The 21,284-nt window shown below is 53.5% G+C and overlaps 3 protein-coding genes across 7 annotated transcripts in view; all 3 read left to right on the top strand.

The window, feature by feature from the left end:
* The first annotated feature begins 420 nt into the window (after positions 1–420).
* Positions 421–11,754, top strand: LOC149307060 (ubiquitin conjugation factor E4 A). Its single transcript, XM_089537912.1, has 19 exons — positions 421–734; positions 842–1,024; positions 1,526–1,638; positions 2,172–2,324; positions 2,413–2,572; positions 2,687–2,889; positions 3,157–3,348; positions 3,548–3,881; positions 4,033–4,153; positions 4,643–4,950; positions 6,334–6,466; positions 7,125–7,312; positions 7,662–7,762; positions 7,862–7,975; positions 8,907–9,081; positions 9,163–9,343; positions 9,515–9,662; positions 10,196–10,353; positions 10,926–11,754. Exons 1-19 carry the CDS (start codon positions 599–601, stop codon positions 11,059–11,061), a joined length of 3,237 nt encoding a protein of 1,078 aa, XP_089394038.1. The 5' UTR covers positions 421–598; the 3' UTR covers positions 11,062–11,754.
* Positions 11,755–12,537: 783 nt separating this feature from the next.
* Positions 12,538–14,733, top strand: LOC149307059 (ATP synthase F(0) complex subunit g, mitochondrial-like). Its single transcript, XM_089538496.1, has 3 exons — positions 12,538–12,913; positions 13,017–13,177; positions 14,563–14,733. The coding sequence occupies exons 1-3, from the start codon at positions 12,850–12,852 to the stop codon at positions 14,659–14,661; spliced, it is 324 nt and encodes a 107-aa protein (XP_089394622.1). The 5' UTR covers positions 12,538–12,849; the 3' UTR covers positions 14,662–14,733.
* A 1,368-nt stretch (positions 14,734–16,101) lies between these two features.
* Positions 16,102–21,284, top strand: part of KMT2A (lysine methyltransferase 2A) — a 47,248-nt gene continuing 42,065 nt past the window's right edge. For all 5 annotated transcript variants that reach the window (XM_089537907.1, XM_089537903.1, XM_089537905.1 and 2 more), the window contains exon 1: positions 16,102–16,524. In XM_089537907.1, coding sequence (XP_089394033.1) covers positions 16,120–16,524 — 405 coding nt within the window. In that variant the 5' untranslated portion in view covers positions 16,102–16,119. The remainder of the gene's footprint in view (positions 16,525–21,284) is intronic.

The raw sequence follows: 21,284 nt of genomic DNA, 5'->3' as shown, positions 1-21,284 counted from the left end.
GGCCAGCCTAGGCCCCTCCATCGCCTTCTGGCTGAAAGCAGGCACTCAGGGGGTGTCTCTGTGTTAACGTCGGCGTACACTTTATTTGATTGTGAGTGGTCACCTTGAACCACTGGAGAGGAGGAGACCGTCAAAGCGAAACACATAAGAAACCCTAACAAGCCAAGAGAATGCAAAGAGAAGCGCCAAGCCCAGGCGGCTCCCAGAATCCCGCAGGCAGGCAGCGGGGTCACGGCGGGACGGGGGCACTTCTGGGAGGCCAATATCGCCCAGCTGCCGAAGCTTGCGTCTGCGCACGCGTGGCTAGTTCTGAAACGGCGCAAGGAGCCGGCGCATGCGCACAACCCCGCGAGCACAAAATGGCTTCTCCTCTTGTCCGTCGCTCCCGCCCCTTTCCGGCGCCTTCCGATGACGCGGGGCGTCATCTAACTACGTCACGCGTTACCAGGTTGACTGCCTGGGAAGTGAGTCCGAAGCGGCCGCCGACAAGGAGGAAGAAGGCGACGAGAAGGCTCCCTCTGCCCCGCCAGAGAAGGAGGAGGCGGCTTGCCCGGTCCTCGCTCCCGGCCCCCGATGGCTCTGGGGCCACGGCGGGGCCATGACGGACCGCGAGAACAATAACAGCGGCAGCAGCATCTCCAGGAACCCCTTCGCGGCCCTCTTCAGCTCCGTGGCCGACGCCAAGCACTTCGCAGAGATCCAGCAGAGGCAGCGGCAGCCCCCTCAGGCCTCCGGTGAGAGGGAAGGGAAGGGAAGGGAGCGGAGCGGAGCCCTTGGAGGACCAGGGGCCTCGGTCCCTGTCTTCCTCCCGGCCCCTGACCGCCTGCCCCCGTCCCAGCAGCAGCCGAGGAAGCCGCGTCGGGCAGCCAGGATGACTCGGACAACAGCGTCTCCGAGAGCCTGGACGAGTGCGACTACTCCGTGGCCGAGATCAGCCGCTCCTTCCGCTCCCAGCAGGAGCTCTGTGAGCAGCTCAACATCAACCACATGATCCAGAGGATTTTCCTCCTCACCCTCGACAACAGTGAGCGGGGGGGGGGGGGGGGGTCCAGGGGTCAGGGTGCGGGACCAGCGGACGGAAGAATGCCCAGGAGGGCTGGCAGTCTGGCTGGCTGGCGTGCTTGCCACTTTGGCCAAGAGGGGCCCAGGCTAGAAGCGCCACACAAGCACCTCTCCTGAGGGCTGGCTGGCTGCCTGGAACCATTAGGCATTTCTTGCTGCAGGCTGAGAAAAGGAGGAGGGCTGCCGCCGCTGTGGCATTTGTGCGCAGAAATCATTGAAGCCGGGGCCAAGAAAAGCCTCCAAAAGCCCTGCCCTGCTCCCTCCTCGGTGTGCCATAGCTGTGTCTCTTGTGGGATGCCGCTCTCACTCAGTCAAGCTCAGCTTGGCCCTCTTTTCTTGGCTCGAGTCTGCAAGTGGCATGACTGAGGGAGAGGAGCAATGGCTCCATGAGGGTGCATGACGTGCGCTGCCTGGTGCTTGAGGATTCACAGGCTGCATTGTTTTGGTGATTCCCAACTCGCAGGTGACCCCAACCTGAAAAGCGGCAATGGAATCCCTGCGCGGTGCGTGTACTTGGAGGAAATGGCAGCCGACTTGGAGGACCAGGACTGGCTGGACATGGAGAACGTGGAACAGGTAGCTGTGATGCTTGTGCACCCGCATACACACACTCATTCACGGGGAGAGGCCTGGCAGGGTGCCCCTGAGGCTGGATGGAGGAAGGGGAAGAGGCTGCTCTGACTCCCAGGTGAAGCTGCTCTCTGTTTGTGGCCACAAAGGGTGTCCCTGGCCCAGGATCACTGTGACGAGAGGATGTCTGCCTGGTTGCCTGCCCTTCCCTTTCTGCAGTGTTTGCTTGGCTTGCTTTCTAGAACCACTTCCCTTGTTTCATGGGACTTTCCCCTAAAATCAGGCATACACCTGTAGCACTTCTTGGTCCCACCAGTCCTTCTCTGCTTGCAGCCCATGATAATCAGGTTGCTGTGGGTTAAGTGGGCAGAGGCTCTGGCTTTGGCCACAGGGGTTCACTTGTAGGAGTTTGAGTCTCAATTGCAGGCAAAAGAAAGCTCCTATGGATGGCACAACATTGGGCCTCACATTTAATCATAGTAGGTTCGAGGAAGCTGGCACACTGGGCATTTATACTTGGGATTGTTTTGACTTTCCAGGCTCTCTTCACCCGATTGCTGCTTCCAGAACCTGGAAATCATCTAATCCATATGACCTCTGCTGGCATCCAGAATCTCTCGGCTGAGAGAGATGCAGGAGAGAAGCACATCCTTCGCTACCTCTTTGCCTGCTTCCAGAGGGCCAAAGAGGAGGTGAGTTAGGCCTCCATTTCCCAACCAGGTAGCCTGCTGGCCTGAACAGAGCAGCCCAGAGATCACAGACCTTACTGTGTCCTTCTAGATCACCAAAGTGCCTGAGAACCTGCTGCCCTTTGCAGTGCGCTGCCGGAACCTGACTGTGTCCAACACCTGCACAGTCTTCCTCACTCCAGAGATTTATGTCAACCAGAACATCTATGAACAGTTAGTGGACTTGATGCTGGAGTCCCTGAGAGGAGCTTGTAAGTTGCAAAGGCGGAACCAGGCCTATGGGGGAAAATGTGCAGCAACTACTGAGGGCCCTTTGGAGAGGTTGTTCTTAAAACAAATCTTGTCCTCCCACTTTCTCCTTGCAGACTTTGAAGATGTAACAGAGTTCTTGGAGGAGGTCATCAATGTCATCACTGCAGATGAGGAAGTGCGGACCTTTGAGGAGGTGATGGTGCCTGTCTTTGACATTCTCCTGGGACGAATACGGGAGCTTCACCTTTGCCAGATTTTGCTGTACTCCTACCTGGACATGCTCCTGTACTTCACTAGGCAGAAAGATATTGCTATGGTGAGCACCTGACAACTCTTTCTCACTAGGCCAGGGATCATCCAAGTAACTGGTCCCAGTCATCTCCAGAGGATTAATCCCTTGTTCTCTGAGCGGACGATCAGTCCCTTGATCTCTCTGCAGTTTTTCTGACAGGGTGCTGTTCACAAAGAGGGCATTTTCATAATAAACTGGGCTATGGCTCCAATGTACTTTGTTCAAAGGGTGGCTCTAGTATTCTGGGGAAGGGAAGGAGAAGACTAACCCTAACCTTCTATTTTTTTTCAGGTGTTTGTGGAGTACATCCAGCCAAAGGACCTGGCCAATGGGCTGCTTTACCAGAAGACCCTTCTGGGAGCCCTCCTGAATATCTCGTGCTTGCTGAAGACTCCTGGAGTGGTGGAGAACCATGGATACTTCCTGAACCCCTCTCGATCCAGCCCTCAGGAGATCAAGGTCCAAGAATCCAATATCCACCAGGTTAGTCTTCATATAATCTGCCCTTGCTTCAGAATAGTAAGGCCCAGAGACACTGAAAATGTGGGAGGTAGCATTGGCCATAATTTACTCACAGAGCCCACTCTGTGTATAAGGAAGACCCCAGGTTACATTGTTTGAACTGTAGGGAGAACGTATAAACCTAAACACACACATTAAGACTGCCTTCTCTTGATAACAGTTCATGGCTGAGTTCCATGAGAAGATTTACCAAATGCTGAAGAATCTGCTGCAACTGTCACCCCAGACCAAACACCGGATCCTGTCCTGGCTTGGGAACTGCCTCCATGCCAACGCAGGCCGCACCAAGATCTGGGCTAATCAGATGCCAGAGATCTTCTTCCAGATGTATGCCTCAGATGCCTTCTTCCTGAACCTGGGTGCCGCCCTCCTCAGGCTCTGCCAGCCCTTCTGTAAGCCCAGATCTCCCCGACTTCTGACTTTTGACCCCACCTACTGCGCTCTGAAGGAGCTAAATGAGGAGGAGCAGAAGAGCAAGAATGTGCACATCAAAGGTGAGCATCCTTCTCTCAGCCGAGTGCAGGAGCCCAGGGGTCGAGGGGGGGCCAAGGCAGACTGCGTGTGGTGCCAGTCCCTCTGGCATGCTGCTGGTGGATGCTGCTTGTGAGAGCTGGTAGAGAAGCATTTCCTTTTAACTTCTTCAAGGTTTGGAGAAGGAAACCAGCCTAATCCCGGCCACGACAGAACCGGAGTTCACCTCCAGCTACAATCTGGTGACAGAGAACCTGGTGCTCACACAGTATACTCTTCACTTAGGATTTCACAGGTACCATCTCCAGAGGCTCGTTTGTAGGTGGGACTGACAAAGGCCATAGGATGATCTTGTCTGTAGCAACAGATAGTGTAGTTTGCTTGGCTTCTGGAGGAGTGAAGTGGCCATGCTTTGTTGTCAGCCTTGGAAAACTGAGGTATCCTACAGCCATCTCTTCACAGGCTCAGCCTGTCATCTTTATGGTCAAGTGGCCCTCCCTAGCATAAAAGCATCCCAAGTAAAAGAGTGGACAGGACACAAATGTTTGGGATCAAAATGGAACAGGAGCGTTCCTCTATTCTTAAAGCATCTCTTAATGCATCCCTCAAGTCAAAACATCTTTCCGAAGGCTCTGTGTGGTCTGGCTGCAAGAGAAATGGGCCAGGACCTGGGCTGCCTCTTATCTCTGGCCTTGGTTTCTCCCTGCCTGTGGCCTATCGGTACCCACTGCTGTGGTCTGCTGTGTTCCTCTGGCTTACTTGCCTTTTTTTGTTGCCTGTTCAGGTTGCATGACCAGATGATCAAACTCAACCAAAGCCTTCACCGGCTGCAGGTGGCCTGGAGAGAGGCTCAGCAGAGCTCCAGCCCCTCAGCAGACAACCTTCGGGAACAGTTTGAGCGCCTCATGACCATCTATCTCTCCACCAAAACGGCCATGACAGAGCCTCAGATGCTGCAGAACTGCCTCCACTTGCAGGTGTCTATGGCCGTTCTCCTGGTCCAGATGGCCATCGGAAACCATGGGACAGAGCTGCTGGACGTGACCTTTCCTCTGCCAGACGTGAAGCAGAGTGCGCTGGCCTATGTCCCAGGTGACTGGCATTTTGTGTAGCCAGTGGGTTGCTGCTGGGGGAGGGACTTCCCCTCCAAAAATATTGGGTTTCCCATGGATTACAAGGATGTGAGCGTTTGCTCTGCCCAACCATTTACTGGCAGCTAAGCACAGTTGGCGAGTGGTAACTTTCTGCTCTGATTCTCTTCAAGATTGAATGTGCCCAGATAATGCCAGAGTGGAGTGGCAAAGGCCCTAATGATGACCATTAGTCACCAGCATTCTCTCTGGATTGGGGCTGGCGACTTTATTATAACCTCCTCCCTCTGTGGTGTTAGAGCTCCTCTGATCTGGATGAGCTTAAAGACACACCTGTAAACATGCAGGGGCAGGTGATGAAGTAGTGGAAGTGACGATGGACTGGAGGTTTTCTCTAAGGCAGAGAGGGCAGAGTGTGGCCCCTGGACCTCACCCTTGCAGCCCCTCTCCTTTAAAAAAAGTAAAAGAAAATCAGCATGATTTGGGGCAACTTTTGCCAGAAAAATGCACATAAAACCCTAGAAACCTATGAAAACACCCCTACTCACCCAGCCTCTCCAGAACTCTCTCAAGTATTTGTTTTCCACTGGAGTCCCTCTCAAAATGGCAATGGGAAGAAATGTGATATCACTTCTGGTGACCATTTTGGGAGGCACTATAAGCAAAAGTATTTGGGTTAGCTAGGGAGTGTGCAGCCTGTCGAGGAGTTGAAGGGGAAAAGTGGGTCCTTGCCCCGCCATGCAGCTCCCCGCCTGTGCTCTAAAGCAACCCCCAATATTCTAGGAAGAATGGCTGGAATAATTAGAGTCAGTTTTGGTTTATTTTTGTCTTGGTTGCATATTCCTGCATTGTGTGTGCTTTTGTGCAGTCAAGATATGGAAGGAAAGCTTATCCTTCTAGAACACTGGAGGACAAGAGACATTCAGGCAGGGAGGTGCTGGCCCTCATTCAGAGAAATATGATGCTGGAAGCTCACTGGGTGCATGCTAGAGACCCAGGTGCTTGTGGGTGTTTCAAAAGGCCACTGTGCTGTTTGGAGATCTGCATGAGGCACTTTGCTCTGCAGATTCCCAAGATCTCCTTTGGGAACCTCTTCCCTGTCATTCGAGCTGGATGGGCTGCCTTTGTATGCTTATGGGGACAGGATTTGCTATTTGCTATATTCTTAAGGGCTAGCTAGACTTAAAAATCTGGAGAAATGAAGACATACCTTGGGTCTGCCTTGTATGTAAAACTATATCCCTATCTCTGTGTTGCGTGTGTGTCTTTCCCCCACAATTTGATGTTGGCAAACCCTGTCGCTTTGTTTCCCTGCAAATGTGGGCCAAGAGCAGAGGGTGTTTTCTGTGGCCCGGAGGACTCATTTGGGGCCTTGTGTCTGCAGAATTCTTTGCCGACAACTTGGGCGACTTCTTCATTTTCCTCCGTCGCTTTGCTGATGACCTCCTGGAGACCTCGGCTGAATCCCTGGAGCACGTCCTTTATTTTGTGACTGTTTTCACTGGAGACGTAGACAGGTAAAGGCCTCTCTAGCCACGTACCCTCCCAGGGCTGGTGAGTCCTGATGTGTGCAATCTGGCTGGTCTCCTGGAAGGGTGGGTGAGCAGGAGAGAGGTGGCTTCTAACAGGCCCAACAGGTTGTCAAGGCAGGGAGGCAGGGAAACCTGAGGCTCAGAGAGAACGAGTTATCTTTGGCCCAGCTTATGATTTGGCTACTTCTGGCAGGTATCCTTGAAGCCCAGATCAGTGTCAGCAGCTTTGCCTGCTGCTGATCAGCTCTGCATTTGAAAGCTATTCCTCTGCCCCAGCAACTGTTTCAGAAGTATTATCTAGCCAGGTCTGCTGCACCTGGATGCTGGGGCTCTGCAGCACTGAATTTGGGTGTGTGGACACAAGGGGCATCAAATCCTTGGCATGAGGATAGCTTTCCCATCTTCCATACTCAGCTTCTTTGAGTCTTCAGAGGGAATAAATTCTTCTCTGGCAGCAGTGGCAGCCCCTGCCAAGTTCAGGGGCATATGTCTTAGCAGCCTGTGAGTTCTGCCCCAGCAGTGGCCTCTGAACAGTGTTCAGGGGCAACTCTGAAGAGGCACAATTAGCAGAATTTCAGGCAAGGAAATGCATGGATAACGGGTTCCCCATAAGCCCCTTCTCAAGCCACCTCCTCATTTGCAGGATGAAGAACCCCCACTTGCGTGCAAAACTAGCTGAAGTGCTGGAGGCCGTCATGCCCCACCTGGACCAGGGGCAGAGCCCCCTCGTCTCCAGTGTCTTCCACCGCAAAAGGGTCTTCTGCTCCTACCCACATGCTGCCTACCTGGCTGAGGCTCTCATCAAGGTCTTTGTGGACATTGAGTTCACAGGTAAGATGGGGAGGAGGAAGCTGCCCTCTCCTTGTCATGCTGGTGGGCTCTGGAGAGGCTGTTCCCCAGAGCCATCCTGCTTCTGCACTGCTGACCTTGAAGCTCTGGGCTTGCATTCTTGGTAACACTGTGGGCAGGGGGGCCTCCGAGACCCTTCCTTTGATTTGGGCACGTGTGCCTTCTCTCCCTTTGTCTTCAGTGGTCTGAGGGGGGGGGGCACACCCTGACCATTTTGCTGTAAACTGTGAAGTGACAGAAAGAGCCAATTCCCCTCATATGCAAGGACCTCCTGGTGTTCCTGGGTCTTAGCATTCATTTTAGCTCAGGCTTTCTTTTTTCCCTTGCTCAGGAGATCCCCACCAGTTTGAGCAGAAGTTTAACTACCGCAGGCCTATGTATCCCATCCTCAGGTATATGTGGGATACCGATTCTTACCGGGAAAGTATCAAGGTAAGTCAGGGGAGGTTTTGGGATCCACTGGGCCAGGGCACCCTTGAGGAAATAGCTACTTCACATCGTATCTCCCCTTTTTCCTCTTCAATTTTGCAGGCTCTTGCAGACTATGCCTCAGAGAACCTGGAAGCAATGAATCCCCCACTCTTCTTGCGTTTCCTTAACCTGCTTATGAATGATGCCATTTTCTTGCTTGATGAGGCCATACAGGTAAAAAAACAATGATTGCTGGAGGGGGATGACAAAGGGAGCACAGTCTCACAGCCTTGTAGCAGACTTGCTTGTAGCAGTGGAGAAGGACTTGCTATGTCTGGTTCCCTTGACACACACACACACACACTTACTCTTTCTGTGTCTGAGAGAGTGAATGAGAGAGAGATATCTTTCCTGAAAATGTTGGCTATCATTTTTGATCTGTCAGGAGATAGAAAAACACCCCTTGTACAGCTGAGGCAAGCCTCTCTGAAAAGTTGTTGTGTGGAAACGTTCCATTCTCCCTACTGTGGCTTTGCTGACCTGGTTTGTGAGCTTCAGTCCATGCACCCCCAATCCCCCTCTAGCCAGAATCTACAGGAACAAATGCCTTTGGCATACCTCCACTGCCCAGTTGCTGGCTCATTACCATTTGTCCATGTTCCTTCTCTGCCACTTGGAGTCTCCTTTCTTTCTAATGAGTAAGCTGTGAATCATCAGCAGGGGTCCTGTGCACTTGTTCTTGTGGCGTGCTTTCAAGTCATTTCCGATTTAGGATGACCCTAAGGGATTTTCTTGGCAAGATTGCCTTCCTCCGAGAGAGTTTGACTTGCCCAAGGTTGCCCATTGGGTGTCATGGCCGAGCAAGGAGCCAGTGTGGAGAGCAGGGTTCCGGCAACAAGGTTGACTGTGTTGCCACTGGTCACCCTCCAAGGAAGGGAAGGCTGCTTCTCTTCCTTGGAGGTTTTTAAACAGGCTGGGTGACCATCTGTCAGAGAGTTTGATTCTGTATTCCTGCATTGAGGTTGGACTAGATGGTCTCTTCCAGCTCTGTACTTCTACCATTCCTCTTTTCAAGAGAGAAGCAAGCCTCTCTGGAGGGGCCAGAAGGCCACTCAGCATCCTCTTGTCCCCACCCCTCTTTTCTTTGCTCTGAATCTCTCTGCAGTACTTGAGCAAGATCAAGATCCAGCAAATTGAGAAGGACCAGGGTGAATGGGACAACCTGTCCCCCGAGGTGCGGCGTGAGAAGGAAGCCAGCCTGCAGATGTATGGGCAGCTGGCTCGCTTCCACAACATTATGTCCAACGAGACCATTGGAACCCTGGCCTTCCTGACCTCAGGTGAGATGGACTTTTCTCCAGCTGGAGGTAGGGTGGATGAGGGAGAGTCAGACTACCTCAGAGACTTGCTTTCTGTTGCAGAGATCAGGTCCCTCTTTGTGCACCCCTTCCTGGCTGAGCGCATCATCTCCATGCTCAACTACTTCCTACAGCATCTGGTGGGCCCTAAAATGGGAGCCTTAAAGGTCAAGGATTTCAGCGAGTTTGACTTCAAGCCACAGCAGCTGGTTTCTGATATCTGCACTATTTACTTAAATCTGGGGTATGTCATTGCAGGGAGCTAGAGACCAAAGGGGTGGATTGGTGAAAGAAAAAGAGCAAGCTTCAGTGGTCAAAGGCAGGGAGTGACTCTGTCTTCTGAGGGGAGGTGGCCATGACTGTGTGCTTGCAGGTGTTACTGGCATAACCTTTCTGGGCCACTTCTCTGTTTCAGTGATGAGGAGAACTTCTGTGCCACAGTGCCCAAGGATGGGCGGTCTTATTCCCCAACTCTCTTTGCTCAGACAGTTCGGGTCCTGAAGAAAATCAACAAGCCTGGTAACATGATTGTAGCGTTCAGCAACCTGGCAGAGCGGATCAAGGTGAGACAGTGGAAGGGCTGGCGCTCCTTTCTCCCCAATCCACCCACTTACAGTTGCTTACCCACTGCTTCTGTCCCAGAGCCCTGCTATAAAGGGGAGTCTGTAGGTTCCCCACCTGCAGTTGTTTGTATTTTGTGCTGCTTTGGGGAGGGGGCTCTGCCTTTAGCCCCTGAGAGGGGATTTTTCAAACTCTGGGCTCACATTCAATGAGAAGCCACAAAGGCAAGTCAACAGGACTGGGTGTGGTGGGAGCAAGGCCACATTCTGAGAACTGAAGCGAGACTCCTCATTTCTTCCTGGAGATCAGCCAAGCCCAAGTGAGCTGCTACAACCTTGCTTGGGACCCAAGGCTATGCTTGGGAAGCAGGGCAATTCAGAGGCCCATGCAGGAGTGTGTCAGCCTCCCAGAACCCCTTGCCTGGCTGTGTTTCTTGGGCTGATCCAGCTCACACCTGGCCCGTCATTTTTCTTGGCAAGCAGGTTTAGGGGAATGTGGGCCCTCTGCTCACCAGTGGTGGGTCTGGCTTCTCTAGTCCCTTGCAGACCACCAACAGCAGGAAGAGGAGACCTATGCGGATGCCTGTGATGAGTTCCTTGATCCCATTATGAGCACTCTGATGATGGACCCAGTGCTGCTGCCATCCTCTCGGGTCACTGTGGATCGGTCGACCATTGCCCGGCACCTCTTGAGGTATTCCAGAGGAATGGGAGTGGGGCAGGATTCAAGTGGAACATGATGCTGCCACTGCTCACCCTTCTAAAGAAGAGGGAGCTTGTGTTAAATCCAGACACACATCCCAGGCCAAAGATGCTGGGAGTGCAGGCGCTCTGGTTTCCCCCAGGCTTCTTCCCAATCAGCATCATGCTCCCAAATCCTCCTTGGCATATGCCATTTTTATTGCTGAAATTGATGGCTTCATGTAAGACAGACAGCATGTGCTTTCAGCTCTCTTGGAGCAGCTGGCAAATGTCTAGAGCTGTGGCCAGCCCCAGTCATTGCAAGGTGAGTATAGGCCGGGTGGGGAACTGAGTAGCCCTCCAGATGTTGTGGAAGTCTTATTAGCCCCCTAGCCAGCATAAGCCTGCTGGGCATTGCAGTTCAACATCTGGAGGACAATAGCATTGCTGGTCCTGCTCTGGCCTGAGTAGCATTTGGCTTAGCCCAGGCATCCAGCTCTCAGGGGCAGGTGTGCCTTTGCTGCAGCCTCTTTTGCTTCTTGAGCTCTGTTCTCTGTGACTCATCTTCCTTCTCTGTCCTTGCAGTGACCAGACTGACCCTTTCAACCGGAGCCCCCTCACCATGGACCAGATCAGACCCAATACAGAACTGAAGGAGCGCATTCAGCAATGGCTTGCAGAGCGGAAAAAGGAGAAGGAACAGTCAGGAGGGATTTTGTGACCTGGCCAAGCTGCCCTGTTCTCTCTAGCGACTGCCATGGAGCATTGGCAGGTGGGGGTCATTCTTGGGCATCTCTGCCCTTCTCTTTGGTTTCTTGCCCCAAGGACTTTGCCACAAACCTCCAACTGCTCCCTTGCCTATTTGGTTTGCCTAGTGTCCTGTTTCCATGGCAGTGGTCCTTCCTAATATCCCTCCCAGGTTGGTTTCCCTTCGGTTGATGCTGCCGCTTTTGTACAGAAACCCCTTTTCTTCCAAGGTGGAGGCAGGAGCTCTGTTCCCTCCACTGGGCAGGCCTGTCTTTATGCAGATCCACCCGAACGATGCTAGTGGACATCTGCAGGTGCACTGGGGGCTGCCCAGGAGCAGCATGAAAGAAAGAAAGAAAGAAAGAAAGAAAGAAAGAAAGAATAAGAAACATGGCTGAGCTGCCCCGCACCCCCAGGGCTTGAAAGAATGGGTGGCCAAGCCTTCTCTGCCCCTAGCAGCCCACTGTCCTCAGAGGTGCCTGCTCTTGCTAGTAGCAGCCTCGGCTGAGGCCTGAAGGCCTCCTGGGCAGCAGAGTGAGCAGCGTGAGGCACCCTCCATGCCCTGCCTACGGTTCCACTGTGCCTGTTGCATGTCAGTCTGTATGCAGTGTGTGTATATAGTGCGGCATCTGTTGTAGATCAATAAAAGCATCAGGTGTTCCTGTTCCTTGAGGAATGGTTCTTTCCACCCACTGACCAGCCAAGCTCCCCTGGTCCCCTTGCTTTGGGCCACCAGAGGCTCCCTGCCTCCTCAGTGCTCACCTTCAGCTCAAGGGTTGCCCTCACTAGCCCTTGTGCTGCCTCTGCCGTTTGCTTCCCATCAGGGTCTCCTCTGCCCCACAGCTGTGGGACTGTAGCCCTGGCAGTGGTGCCATCAGGGGCTGCAGGGGTGGCTTCCCCGAGGGGCTTTATGGCCAGTGGGGCTGGCCCTGATGGTGGGAGGTGGGCGAATAGGGGCCCTGCACCCTCTCCTATTGTCCAGCAGGAGGCTATGGAGACCCCTTTGGGGTCCAAGGCAGCTGCAGCCTCCTTGGGCCCCAAAGGGCCTTCTGCCCCAGAGACAGAGGCTGGTCCTGCTGCTGCCGCGGCTCTTCCTTCCTTGGAGGCAGTGCCTTCCCTTTGGGGTACAGCGCATGCGCAGCCTCTGCTTGGCCCCAAAGGGCCCTCTGCCCTATTCCCCTCTCCCTTGGACTCAGAGGCTGCCCCTGTTGCTGCAGCCACCGCCGGGGCTCTTCCCTTCCTCCTCTTCCGGCCTTCCATCGAGATAAAGGAGAAGCAACAATCGCCTGACAGTTCGGTTTTGGATGTGGACACGGCCGAGAGGCTCATAGCGGCGCAGGGAGCAGCGAACATCTCCAGAAAGGAGGCTTCGGCCCTCGCCTTCTGCGCCTGCGCACGAGTGACGCGGCCTACAAAGGGCGCATGCGCAGCTGAGGCGGCTGGGCTGCCCCTTCGAGTGCCTGCCAAGGAGGGAGCACTTCCAGCGGACGAAGAAGGGCTCCACGGGGCGATCCGGCCCTCGCGCCCTCAGGCCGCGGAGCGGCCTCCTGCCCTTCCTCCGGCGGCCCAGCGGTGCGGGCGGGAGAGCGGTGCGTTTGTCGGGCATCTGAGGGGCGGCCGCGAGGGGTCCTTGCGCGCGACCTTGAGGGCCCTTGGCGAAGCCCCGCCCCCGGCCCCTCGAGAGACAGGCTGCGCGCTCGCCCGACGGCTCTCTCTCGCCCTTCTTCGGCTTCTGTCTTCTTGCTGCTCTCGGGCTCCGGTGATGGCGCAGGCCGCGCAGAAGCTGGCCAAGGCCGTCACCACGCGGGGACCGCTGCTCGTCTCCGGTGAGAGAGAGGAGGGAGGGTGCCGGCGGCGGGTTTCCTGAGGGCAGCGGTCGGGGGCGAAGGGCGGCGCCTTCATGCTCACCCTCCCTCCCTTCTTCCGCAGCGGCCGTGTCTTACTCGAGGCCCCGGCTGGCCACCTTCTGGCGCTACGCGAGGGTCGAGCTGGCCCCGCCGACGCCAGCAGAAATCCCGCAGGCCATCGACAGCATGAAGGCCCTGGTCAAGAGCTTCCAGTCCGGGCGCCTGGCCCAGACCACCGTCAAGGCAAGCGCCCTTCCCGCCCAGAAGCCCCTCGGCAGGCCGCTCCCCCGCCTCCAGCCCTCGAAGGCCTGGTGCTCCAGAACTTCATGGAGGGGTGCTGCAGGGGCAGTCCCTCTCAAGGGTCGGAGCAGCAGTGTGGGCCGCTTCTGCAGCTGGTCTGTTGGCTGGAGGCTGCGGCCGTCCGTCAAAAACTGGCCAAACGTATTCAAAAATACACCTAGGAATGAATGGAGGAAGCCTCCTTGTGGCTTTCCATGCCGTTTTAAGCAGCTATGAAGTAGTTTTAGTATCTATAGAGATCTTACAGCACCGTTGAGGCTCTCAGAAAGAAATGACTTGGCAGCATGCGCTTTTCTAGGCTTATGCCTCTTTCCTCAGATGCATTTGGTGGAGCAGAAGCCAGGGACAGCTGCCACTCCACCAAAAGCCTTTCAGGAAATAGACTTCAGTCTTATGAAACCTCCTGCTGCCAGTTTCTTCCAGTGAGTCTCAAAGGGGCTACAAGATCTCTCTACATATTATTATTATTATTATTATATCTAAATGCATCTGAGGAAGTAGATTGAAGTCTAGGAAATCTCATGCTGCCAATGTCTTTCAGCGAGTCTCAAAGGTGCTGCAAAAAGATATCTCTATGTACTGATTCCACAGACTAACACAGCTATACCTTTGAATTCATAGAATAATTTTAGTCCATTTTCAAATAATTTTACATTTTAAATCAGTTTGGGGAATGTTATGAACATTTTAAAAGGCACGTGGGCAGTAGGAGTGGCAGAAGAAGCGTCAGGACCAAGGCTTCAAAATGTTCAGAGAGCCAGCATTTCAGCAGCCAGAGAAGGGCTTCCATTTGAATTAAGGCAGCAGAATATCATACCCGATTCCACTGTGCTGAAAAATCAAGGTTTCCCCATGAACAGAAGGCTTCCTGCTTGAATTGCGGCCATTGATTACATGAGTCAATGCGCTCTTTAGTGGCTGGCCTGAATTCTGGCTGACCACAAGGACGGCTTTTGTTTAATCGTTTTCCCCTGGGACACTTGTGACGGCTGCAGAAAAAGAGTTTAAGGACCGAATGTGTGCCGCAGGTGTGCAAAGGCCTGCTCTTTTCGCCACTCCTGCAGAGGAGCTTGGGTGATAAATGTTGCGTGGCAACTTGAATATGCCACAACAACACTTGGTTTACCACCGCAGACCAGGCTTTTGGGGGTATTGTTTGCGTTTTAGAATCAACAAATCGTAGGGTTGGAAGACACCACAAGGACCATCTAGTCCAACCCCATTCTGCAATGCAGGAACTCTCAATCTTATGTCTGCACAAACAATCTCAGTTTGGGGCTTCAGTGAAACCTTGCAACTGTTTCCTGTTGTTTTCTCTTTTCTTTTAGGAAGCTCTCAGGAACAGTTTGGTGGCTACCGAGGTGCTGATGTGGTTTTACATTGGCGAGATCATTGGCAAACGTGGACTGGTTGGATATGACATCTAAAAAAGATTGTAGTTTTTGTCTTTCACGTCCTAGTGGTGTCTTAATACTATTAAATATCACAATGAGATGGAACTTGTGGTAGTGTCTGTTAGTAATGCCCAACTGGTTATTTTTTTAAAAGAAATGTTTATGCTTTTAAAATATCTCAGCTTTCCCTCCAGAGCTGGGGCAGAAGGCAGCTTACAAGATTAAGAGAAACAGGTTTTTAAAAAGTGTTTTAATGGTGACTTGAAGGCTGAGAAGAGCTGCTCTTCTTCTCCCACTAACCATGCACTTTTTTGGCTCTCTCCACAAACCCTTGAAAGAGACCCATGTGACAAAGGGAAGTGCCTTCAGGAGTGCCTTTGTGCTGGCGCCTAAATAAATATTAGGCCAGGACCTGGGCCATTAACATGGCCCCCAATGTCAGCACTGCCTCAGCATCCTGTTCCTGTGGAAGTCTGCAGATACATGTGGCTTTAACGTCTTCCCAGGCTCTAAGGCCAGGATGCCCCACTTCACTAGAAGTATCACTAGTAGCAGTGCATCTCCACAGTGGGACACACTGATTTGAGGAGGGTTTTAACCTGGGGAAAATGCCACTGAACAAACGTGAAGTCAAAGTCCCCATTGTGCAAAAGGTGAGTAAGCATTGCTGGCGCTGCCCTAGAGAGAGGCATGCTTTGGCCGCAATGTTTCTGAAGCAGCAGAGGAGGAGGAGGCCTCAGGTGGGGCTGGGAGGAGAGCCTGGGGAGGGGGCTGCACTGGGGCTGCCGGCCACCTGCCCTTAGGAGGAAGCCATGGCCCAGGGGCATGGCAGGAAAAACCCTGGCACTGGGGACCCTCGCTCTCTCCAGCAGCATCCACGGCCACTTCCCACGGTGCCCCAGGAAGGGCTACCAGGCGAGGTCCTTGCTCTTCAGGCTCCTTAGAAATGCCCTCTTCCCCAGCTTTGCCTAGTTGTGGACTCTCGCTGCCAGTGCTGAGGTAGACCCCTGAGCTGCCCCTTCTTTGTTGCTCAAAGGGAGGCAGGGCGCATTCAGGGCCCTAGCCAGAACCATCCCTGGCAGAAGAACCGTGGCTGGCAGTGCCAGAGCCACGGAGGGAGGGAGGCAGCCCGGGCCCCTGCCCCTGGGATGCTCCTTGGAAGGCAGCCCTGCCCAGTGTCCGTAGGGGCCACAGGGTCCTGTGGTCTGTCGGGAGGTGGGCACGAGGGGGCGATGCCAGGGGGCTGCCTTGCTTCCCTTCTGCTGCTGGTGGGCGGAGCGCGGTGGCCCGGGAGCCTGTATAAGCGCCTGGGTTATGCAGGGGGCCGGGCCGGGCCGCGCATGCGGGGCGCGGGGCTTCGGTGCGCGGGGCCCCCGGAACCTGTATACGCGGCGTGTGTCTGCAGCGGCCCTAGGGCCTGGGCGCGCGCAATTCAGGTTCCGGGGCGCCTTTCTCCGTCCCCGCGCGCTGGCTCTTCGCCTCACAGGAAAGATGGCGCACAGCGGTCGGTGGCGCTTCCCGGCGAGGCCCGGCAGCGGAGGCTCTGGGCGGCGAGGCCTCGGAGGCTGCCGGATACGGGTCCCCGCCCTCCGCAGCCCCAGACCGGACCCCGCCGCCGGAGGAGGAGGACGAGGCGGAGGACGAGGCGGAGGAGGCCCCGCGGAGGGAGCGAAGGCGGCGGCGGGAAGCGGCGGAGGCGGGACGGGAGGGGCCTCCTCCTCCTCCTCTTCATCCTCGCCCTCCCCTCCTCCTCCTCCGGTGTCTCCGTTCCCGCCCCCTTCCTCGGCGGTGGCTCCGGGCTTCGACGCGGCGCTCCAGGTCTCGGCCGCCATCGGCATCAACCTGCGCCGGTTCCGGGCAGCATGCGGGGCAGAGCCAGGCGGAGGAGGAGGAGAGGCAAGCAAGAGCAACCCCCCCCCTTTGAAGGAGGGAGGGGGTGTGCCCGTGCGCGTTCACGAGGAGAGGAAGGAGGGAGGGAGGCGGCGCCCCACTCAGCGGCAGAGGCAGCCACGCCCCCCGAGGAAAGACAGGGACCCCTCCCTCCCTGGAAGAGACAGGGCCACAGCCAGGCCTCCCTCCCTACAGCCCTAGACCCCCGCACTGGTCCCAAAGGAAGGCGGGCTGCCATAAGGATAGCGAAGGCAGCCAGGCAGGCAGGACCCCCGTTCCTTCCAAGGGCTGAGACCCTCCTCCTCCTTGGCCGCCTGTCCTTGGAGGAAGGCCAGCCCTGGTCCAGGGAACCCCTTTGGCCTCTCCTGGAGGAGGGGGGATATACCAGGACCTGAAATGAAGGAGCCCCGCGGACCCCTCAGCCCTCCTCCTCCTGCTGCTGCTGCTCCCCTGGAGCCCAAGGGGCGCCTCTGAGGCCAGGCCCAGCTGTGGGTCTAGAGGCGCCTCTCTGGAGGAGCCCAGGACAGCCTTTGTGACTCAGGGGAGCTTCCCTTGGCCCAGGGCTCCGAATGCAAAGGGAGGCCCAGGGTATGGAAGGGGACTCAAGTGCTGCAGCCCAGGCAGCTGGCCCTGGCCCCCTCTCTCTTCTTTCCCCCTGCCTGCCCTGGCTGTATCTGTCCCATGGAGCGCTCATCCTTAATTAATTAATTAGGGTCTGGAAACCATGAAGCCCTGTGAGGAGAGACTTAGAGAGCTGGGGATGTTTAGCCTGGAGAAGAGAAGGTTAAGAGGGGATATGATAGCCCTGTTTAAATACTTGAAGGGATGTCATATTGAGGAGGGAGCAAGCTTGTTTTCTGCTTTGATTGAGAGTTCCTGCATAGCAGAATGGGGTTGGACTGGATCAGGGCCCATCTTGTAGTCTCTTCCAACTCTATGATTCTATCATTAATATTCACTAGAAGGAGGAAGAAGTGATGGTGGTTATTCCAAAGCCACGTCTCTTTAGCTGCCCTTTCTCCTCTTGTCCTAATAAGTAAACCTCTGTGCACTTCATGATCACCTTCGTAATTTCAGATCCTCCCATGCAACCATTTTAAGTGAAAAAAATTAATACTTGAGAATGAAGTTGAAGAAGATTTTGTCTGTTCCTTTTAATGCTGTTCTTTTTTTACTCATTTGATTATTTGGCAATACAGTAATTTTTGAGGGATAAAGTTATGAGTTTGTTATGAATGTACATTGTTTCTTGTCTGACACAGCTAAACAAATACAGCAGTTGCAATGCTGCAGTGTGACTGGATCTTAAGATCCTGAGATGCTGAGGCCAGAAAGTCACTGAAATTGTTTCAGGAAGGGAGGCTTTCCTCTTTCAGGAGTGAGAATTGTCACCCCTCCAGATGCTGGACTGCACATGCCAGCAGCCCTAGACTGTAGTAAGCAGGGCTGGGAGCTGCAGTCCAGAAGGGTCTGAAAGGCTGCCTGACTCCTACCCCTGCCTGACAGCTTCCTTTTGTACATGCCAGTTGTATGTTTTTCTTCTTCATAAATATGAAACATTGCCATTCAGAGTTGTTTGGTGTTGACTTCTTAGAACCAAAAGTCCCCACTTGTGCTTGTAATCAATGGACGCACTTGCTCACCTGACACTACTCACTGCTAAGCAGCATCCAATGTGAACTGCCCCGAGGGGCTAAATGCTATGAGTAACTCCCTCTGCTGTGTAAAGGCCGAGCTCAGTATTCCCTAGAACCTTCCAGCCTTCAGGACTGTGGCAACTGGGCATCTCCCAGGAAAGATGTTGGCTTTGGGATGTCTCTGTAGAATCAAGGGCGGCTGTGGCAGGGCCGCTTTGACCCATGTGGACTTTAGCAGGAAGCAGTGGCATATAGCAAGCCGGAGAAGGAGAGGTGCTGCCTCTCTCCCATTGAAGGTCTGTTGAATGGGGATCTCTAGAGAAGGAGGAGTGTTTTCATGTGAGAAATGTAAGAATTACTCAGAACAGCACTTCTGTTGAAAGCAGGCACATGTGCACTTACGACTTACAGGTCCTTCTGCATTTTCAGAAATAAACTAAGCCTGACTCTGTCCTCCCCCAACACCTATGCAAAGTCCAGTGGTGGCATATTACAATTGCGGCTCTGTATCCAGCCAGCCGAAGGGGAGTTAACATCAGCTCTGCAAACAAAAGTCAAGCGGTGGCACTGTCAGATACCTGAAGCTTCCTAAGAAGAGTTGCTGCCTGCCAGTTTTGTGTCACTTGTTGAGGATGGCTCCATTGTCAGTGTGTGTCCTTTGCCCACCAGCCACTGTGCAGTGACAGAAGGAACAGCGCAACAGGGATCTCTCTTCCTTTGATTTGTTTCCTGCCTTTCTATCAGAACTGGGAAGATTGAAAAGGCAGGCAGAAATAAAAGCACAGAAGGTTATAATAGTGAATGATGACTAAATTCAAAGTGTATCTGTTAAAACAATAAGAGCTATATTGAGTTTCAACGGTCATAACCAGCACAGCAGCAGCCAGTGGAACTACTGTGCGTAGAGTTACAGCTCTCCTTGCCATTCAAGGGGCACATCTGTTCCTAGGAGAACACAGGTTTCTCCCACGGCCCCATAGCCAAGGGAACAGGGAGGGAGGAAATTGGGCCCTGCTAGGATACTGGGGCAATACAGCACTGCATCAAACAGTTGGATTGGGACCATCTCTTTTCAAGGGAGGCAGAAGGGAGCACATGGATGTTACAGCAGCCACAGCCTTGGGCTGGTGAAGAGCTGCTGTTTATCCACTGAGCGCTCTTGCCATTCCTGCCAGTGAGATGTGGCCATAGCTTATCTTGACCAGGGGCAAGGGTTGTGGTACAACTGCAGAGGAATCAAGTTATTGTTGTTTCTGGTCTTGTGGGCACCTGTCAACAGAATGGGATTACAATATGCAGGCAGCTCTCATTTGGCTCTTCACTCTGGAGAGACCTCTGAGGTGAGGACTTTACACAAATTACACCCTGGTTGTGAAAGGGCCAAACTGAGAAGTCTGCCTGGCACCTGCTTGCTTGTGTCTGAAGTGCTGGTCTAAGAAATTTTGGCCCTTTCTGGATCTTTTGATTAGTAGCTGCATCAGTTTCCCTCACTGATGTGCAGTCTCATCGTTTGTGCCATTTGTGTTAATGTTTTATTTATTCAGTTTTGTTGTTTTCTTTTTGTTCTTCTACATTTTAAATTGATGTATGAGCTGCCTTTGAATGAAAGCTTATGAAGCATGCCTTTGGAGAAATGAATGAATCTCAAGAGTCGGCTCCCCTGCCTTTGGGCACCTTTGCATCTAGACTTCTGTGCAAGAGAGTCTTTTCGCTCTTTGGTTTCCTACTTGGTGAGCAGCCTCAGCCTCTGAGAGCCCTTCCTGAGCAGGCAGAGTAGCTGCTCCAGCTCCTTCCATCAGCTGCCTTCTGCGCTGATGCTCATGTGCTGCTCCTGAAGGACAACGATTGGCTGCAAAGTCAGCTGAAATCCTGGGGAAGGAGGTGGCTTCTGGACTGGCAGGAGCTTTTGGGTCTCTGCTGGGTGCTAGCCAGGGCTGCAAGCCGGAAGGTTTACTGGCAGAGCAAGGGTTTCCCTTAAGCCCCTGATCAGGTGGGAACGTGGTTTGGGCAGCAGCCCTCCACATGCACCAGCTGCAACATTTGTCTTCTTGGCCCCCTATTCTGGATAGTGTCCCCCCCAACACAACTTGTGTCCTCCTCCTCTTGTAACGCAGCCTCTTCAATGATTTCAGGGGCAGTTCAAATCATTTTCAGGTAAGGTTTTCAAGTTACCTTGCTGTGCTGCCAGAGTTGCCTTCCTGCCAGGTTATGCCATTTGTCCAGCCCAGTGTTGGCTTTGACCAGCAGAGGCTCTTGGCAGTCTTTCCCTGTCCTTTTCAGTAGCTTTTTTTTTGCTGGAGATGGTAGGGACTGAGCCAGGAGTCTTCTGCAGGTGGATTAGCGGCTGTGCCATTGGGTGATGTTTCCTCTCCAGGGATCCCATCCTGCCTGCCACTTGTCCCTTGACACCTCTGTCCACTTGAACTTATGGAAGAATGATTGTAGCAAATGGGCACAGTTTTAGTGCTGGTCCCTGGCACATTGTGGGTTGGGGAGTGCTGATCCCTCACATTAGACAGCTTAAGAAACATTGATCCAGACCAAAGATGGAAGTTGCCTAAGGTTCTGCCTGTCATTCTTTCACTGAGGAATATTCCTCGCAGGCAATGGGATTGGGTTCTCTTGAGCTTCAAAACTTGACCAGAACCGGGTGAGCTTGCATGGCTGGGACGAGCAATCCCATGTGATGGTTGTCCTGCGATACAGCCTTGTTGTCGATCTCCCCCCCACACACACACACAAATTGTCCAGTATATGTTGTAACAGTACTGCATTTATCCTTGCAATTTGTGTCACCTCATAAAATAAATTAGGCAGAAAGAGAGAGAGGGAGAAAGAGATTTTCTTGAGGTATCCAAGAGTGCTGTGGCCTCCAGAGTCCAAGCTTATTGCTGTGTCTTTTACATCACACTCAGAAGCACTGAGCTTCTGATCACCCCAACATATCATGATAGTAATTAAAAATATTCCCCACCACCATCCACTTTTCTTTGTATTTAGCTCGAGCTAAATGTGATGGAAACCCTTTTTCTAGAGAGGATGGTCTGCCATCTCTACCTGGACCTTGGAAGACTTGCATAGCAACCAGGAATGTTGCTTTTGCTTAACCATTTAGGTTTACTCAAAAGA

Source organism: Sceloporus occidentalis, unplaced genomic scaffold (genome assembly GCF_023333645.1).
Source record: "Sceloporus occidentalis isolate IW3139 unplaced genomic scaffold, rSceOcc1.0.p SCAF_9, whole genome shotgun sequence".
In the NCBI taxonomy this organism is placed as follows: domain Eukaryota; kingdom Metazoa; phylum Chordata; class Lepidosauria; order Squamata; family Phrynosomatidae; genus Sceloporus; species Sceloporus occidentalis.
The sequence above is the reverse complement of the archived record's forward strand: the minus strand, read 5'-3'. Positions and strand labels throughout refer to the sequence as shown.

Bases quoted from the DNA above. Each gene is read 5' to 3' on its own strand.
- LOC149307059 (XM_089538496.1), top strand. From the start codon at position 12,850: ATGGCGCAGGCCGCGCAGAAGCTGGCCAAGGCCGTCACCACGCGGGGA. The intron at 12,914-13,016 runs GTGAGAGAGAGG...CTTCTTCCGCAG, and splicing joins GGGACCGCTGCTCGTCTCCG to CGGCCGTGTCTTACTCGAGG. The intron at 13,178-14,562 runs GCAAGCGCCCTT...CTTTTCTTTTAG, and splicing joins TGGCCCAGACCACCGTCAAG to GAAGCTCTCAGGAACAGTTT.
- LOC149307060 (XM_089537912.1), top strand. From the start codon at position 599: ATGACGGACCGCGAGAACAATAACAGCGGCAGCAGCATCTCCAGGAAC. The intron at 2,890-3,156 runs GTGAGCACCTGA...ATTTTTTTTCAG, and splicing joins GGCAGAAAGATATTGCTATG to GTGTTTGTGGAGTACATCCA. The intron at 10,354-10,925 runs GTATTCCAGAGG...CTGTCCTTGCAG, and splicing joins ATTGCCCGGCACCTCTTGAG to TGACCAGACTGACCCTTTCA.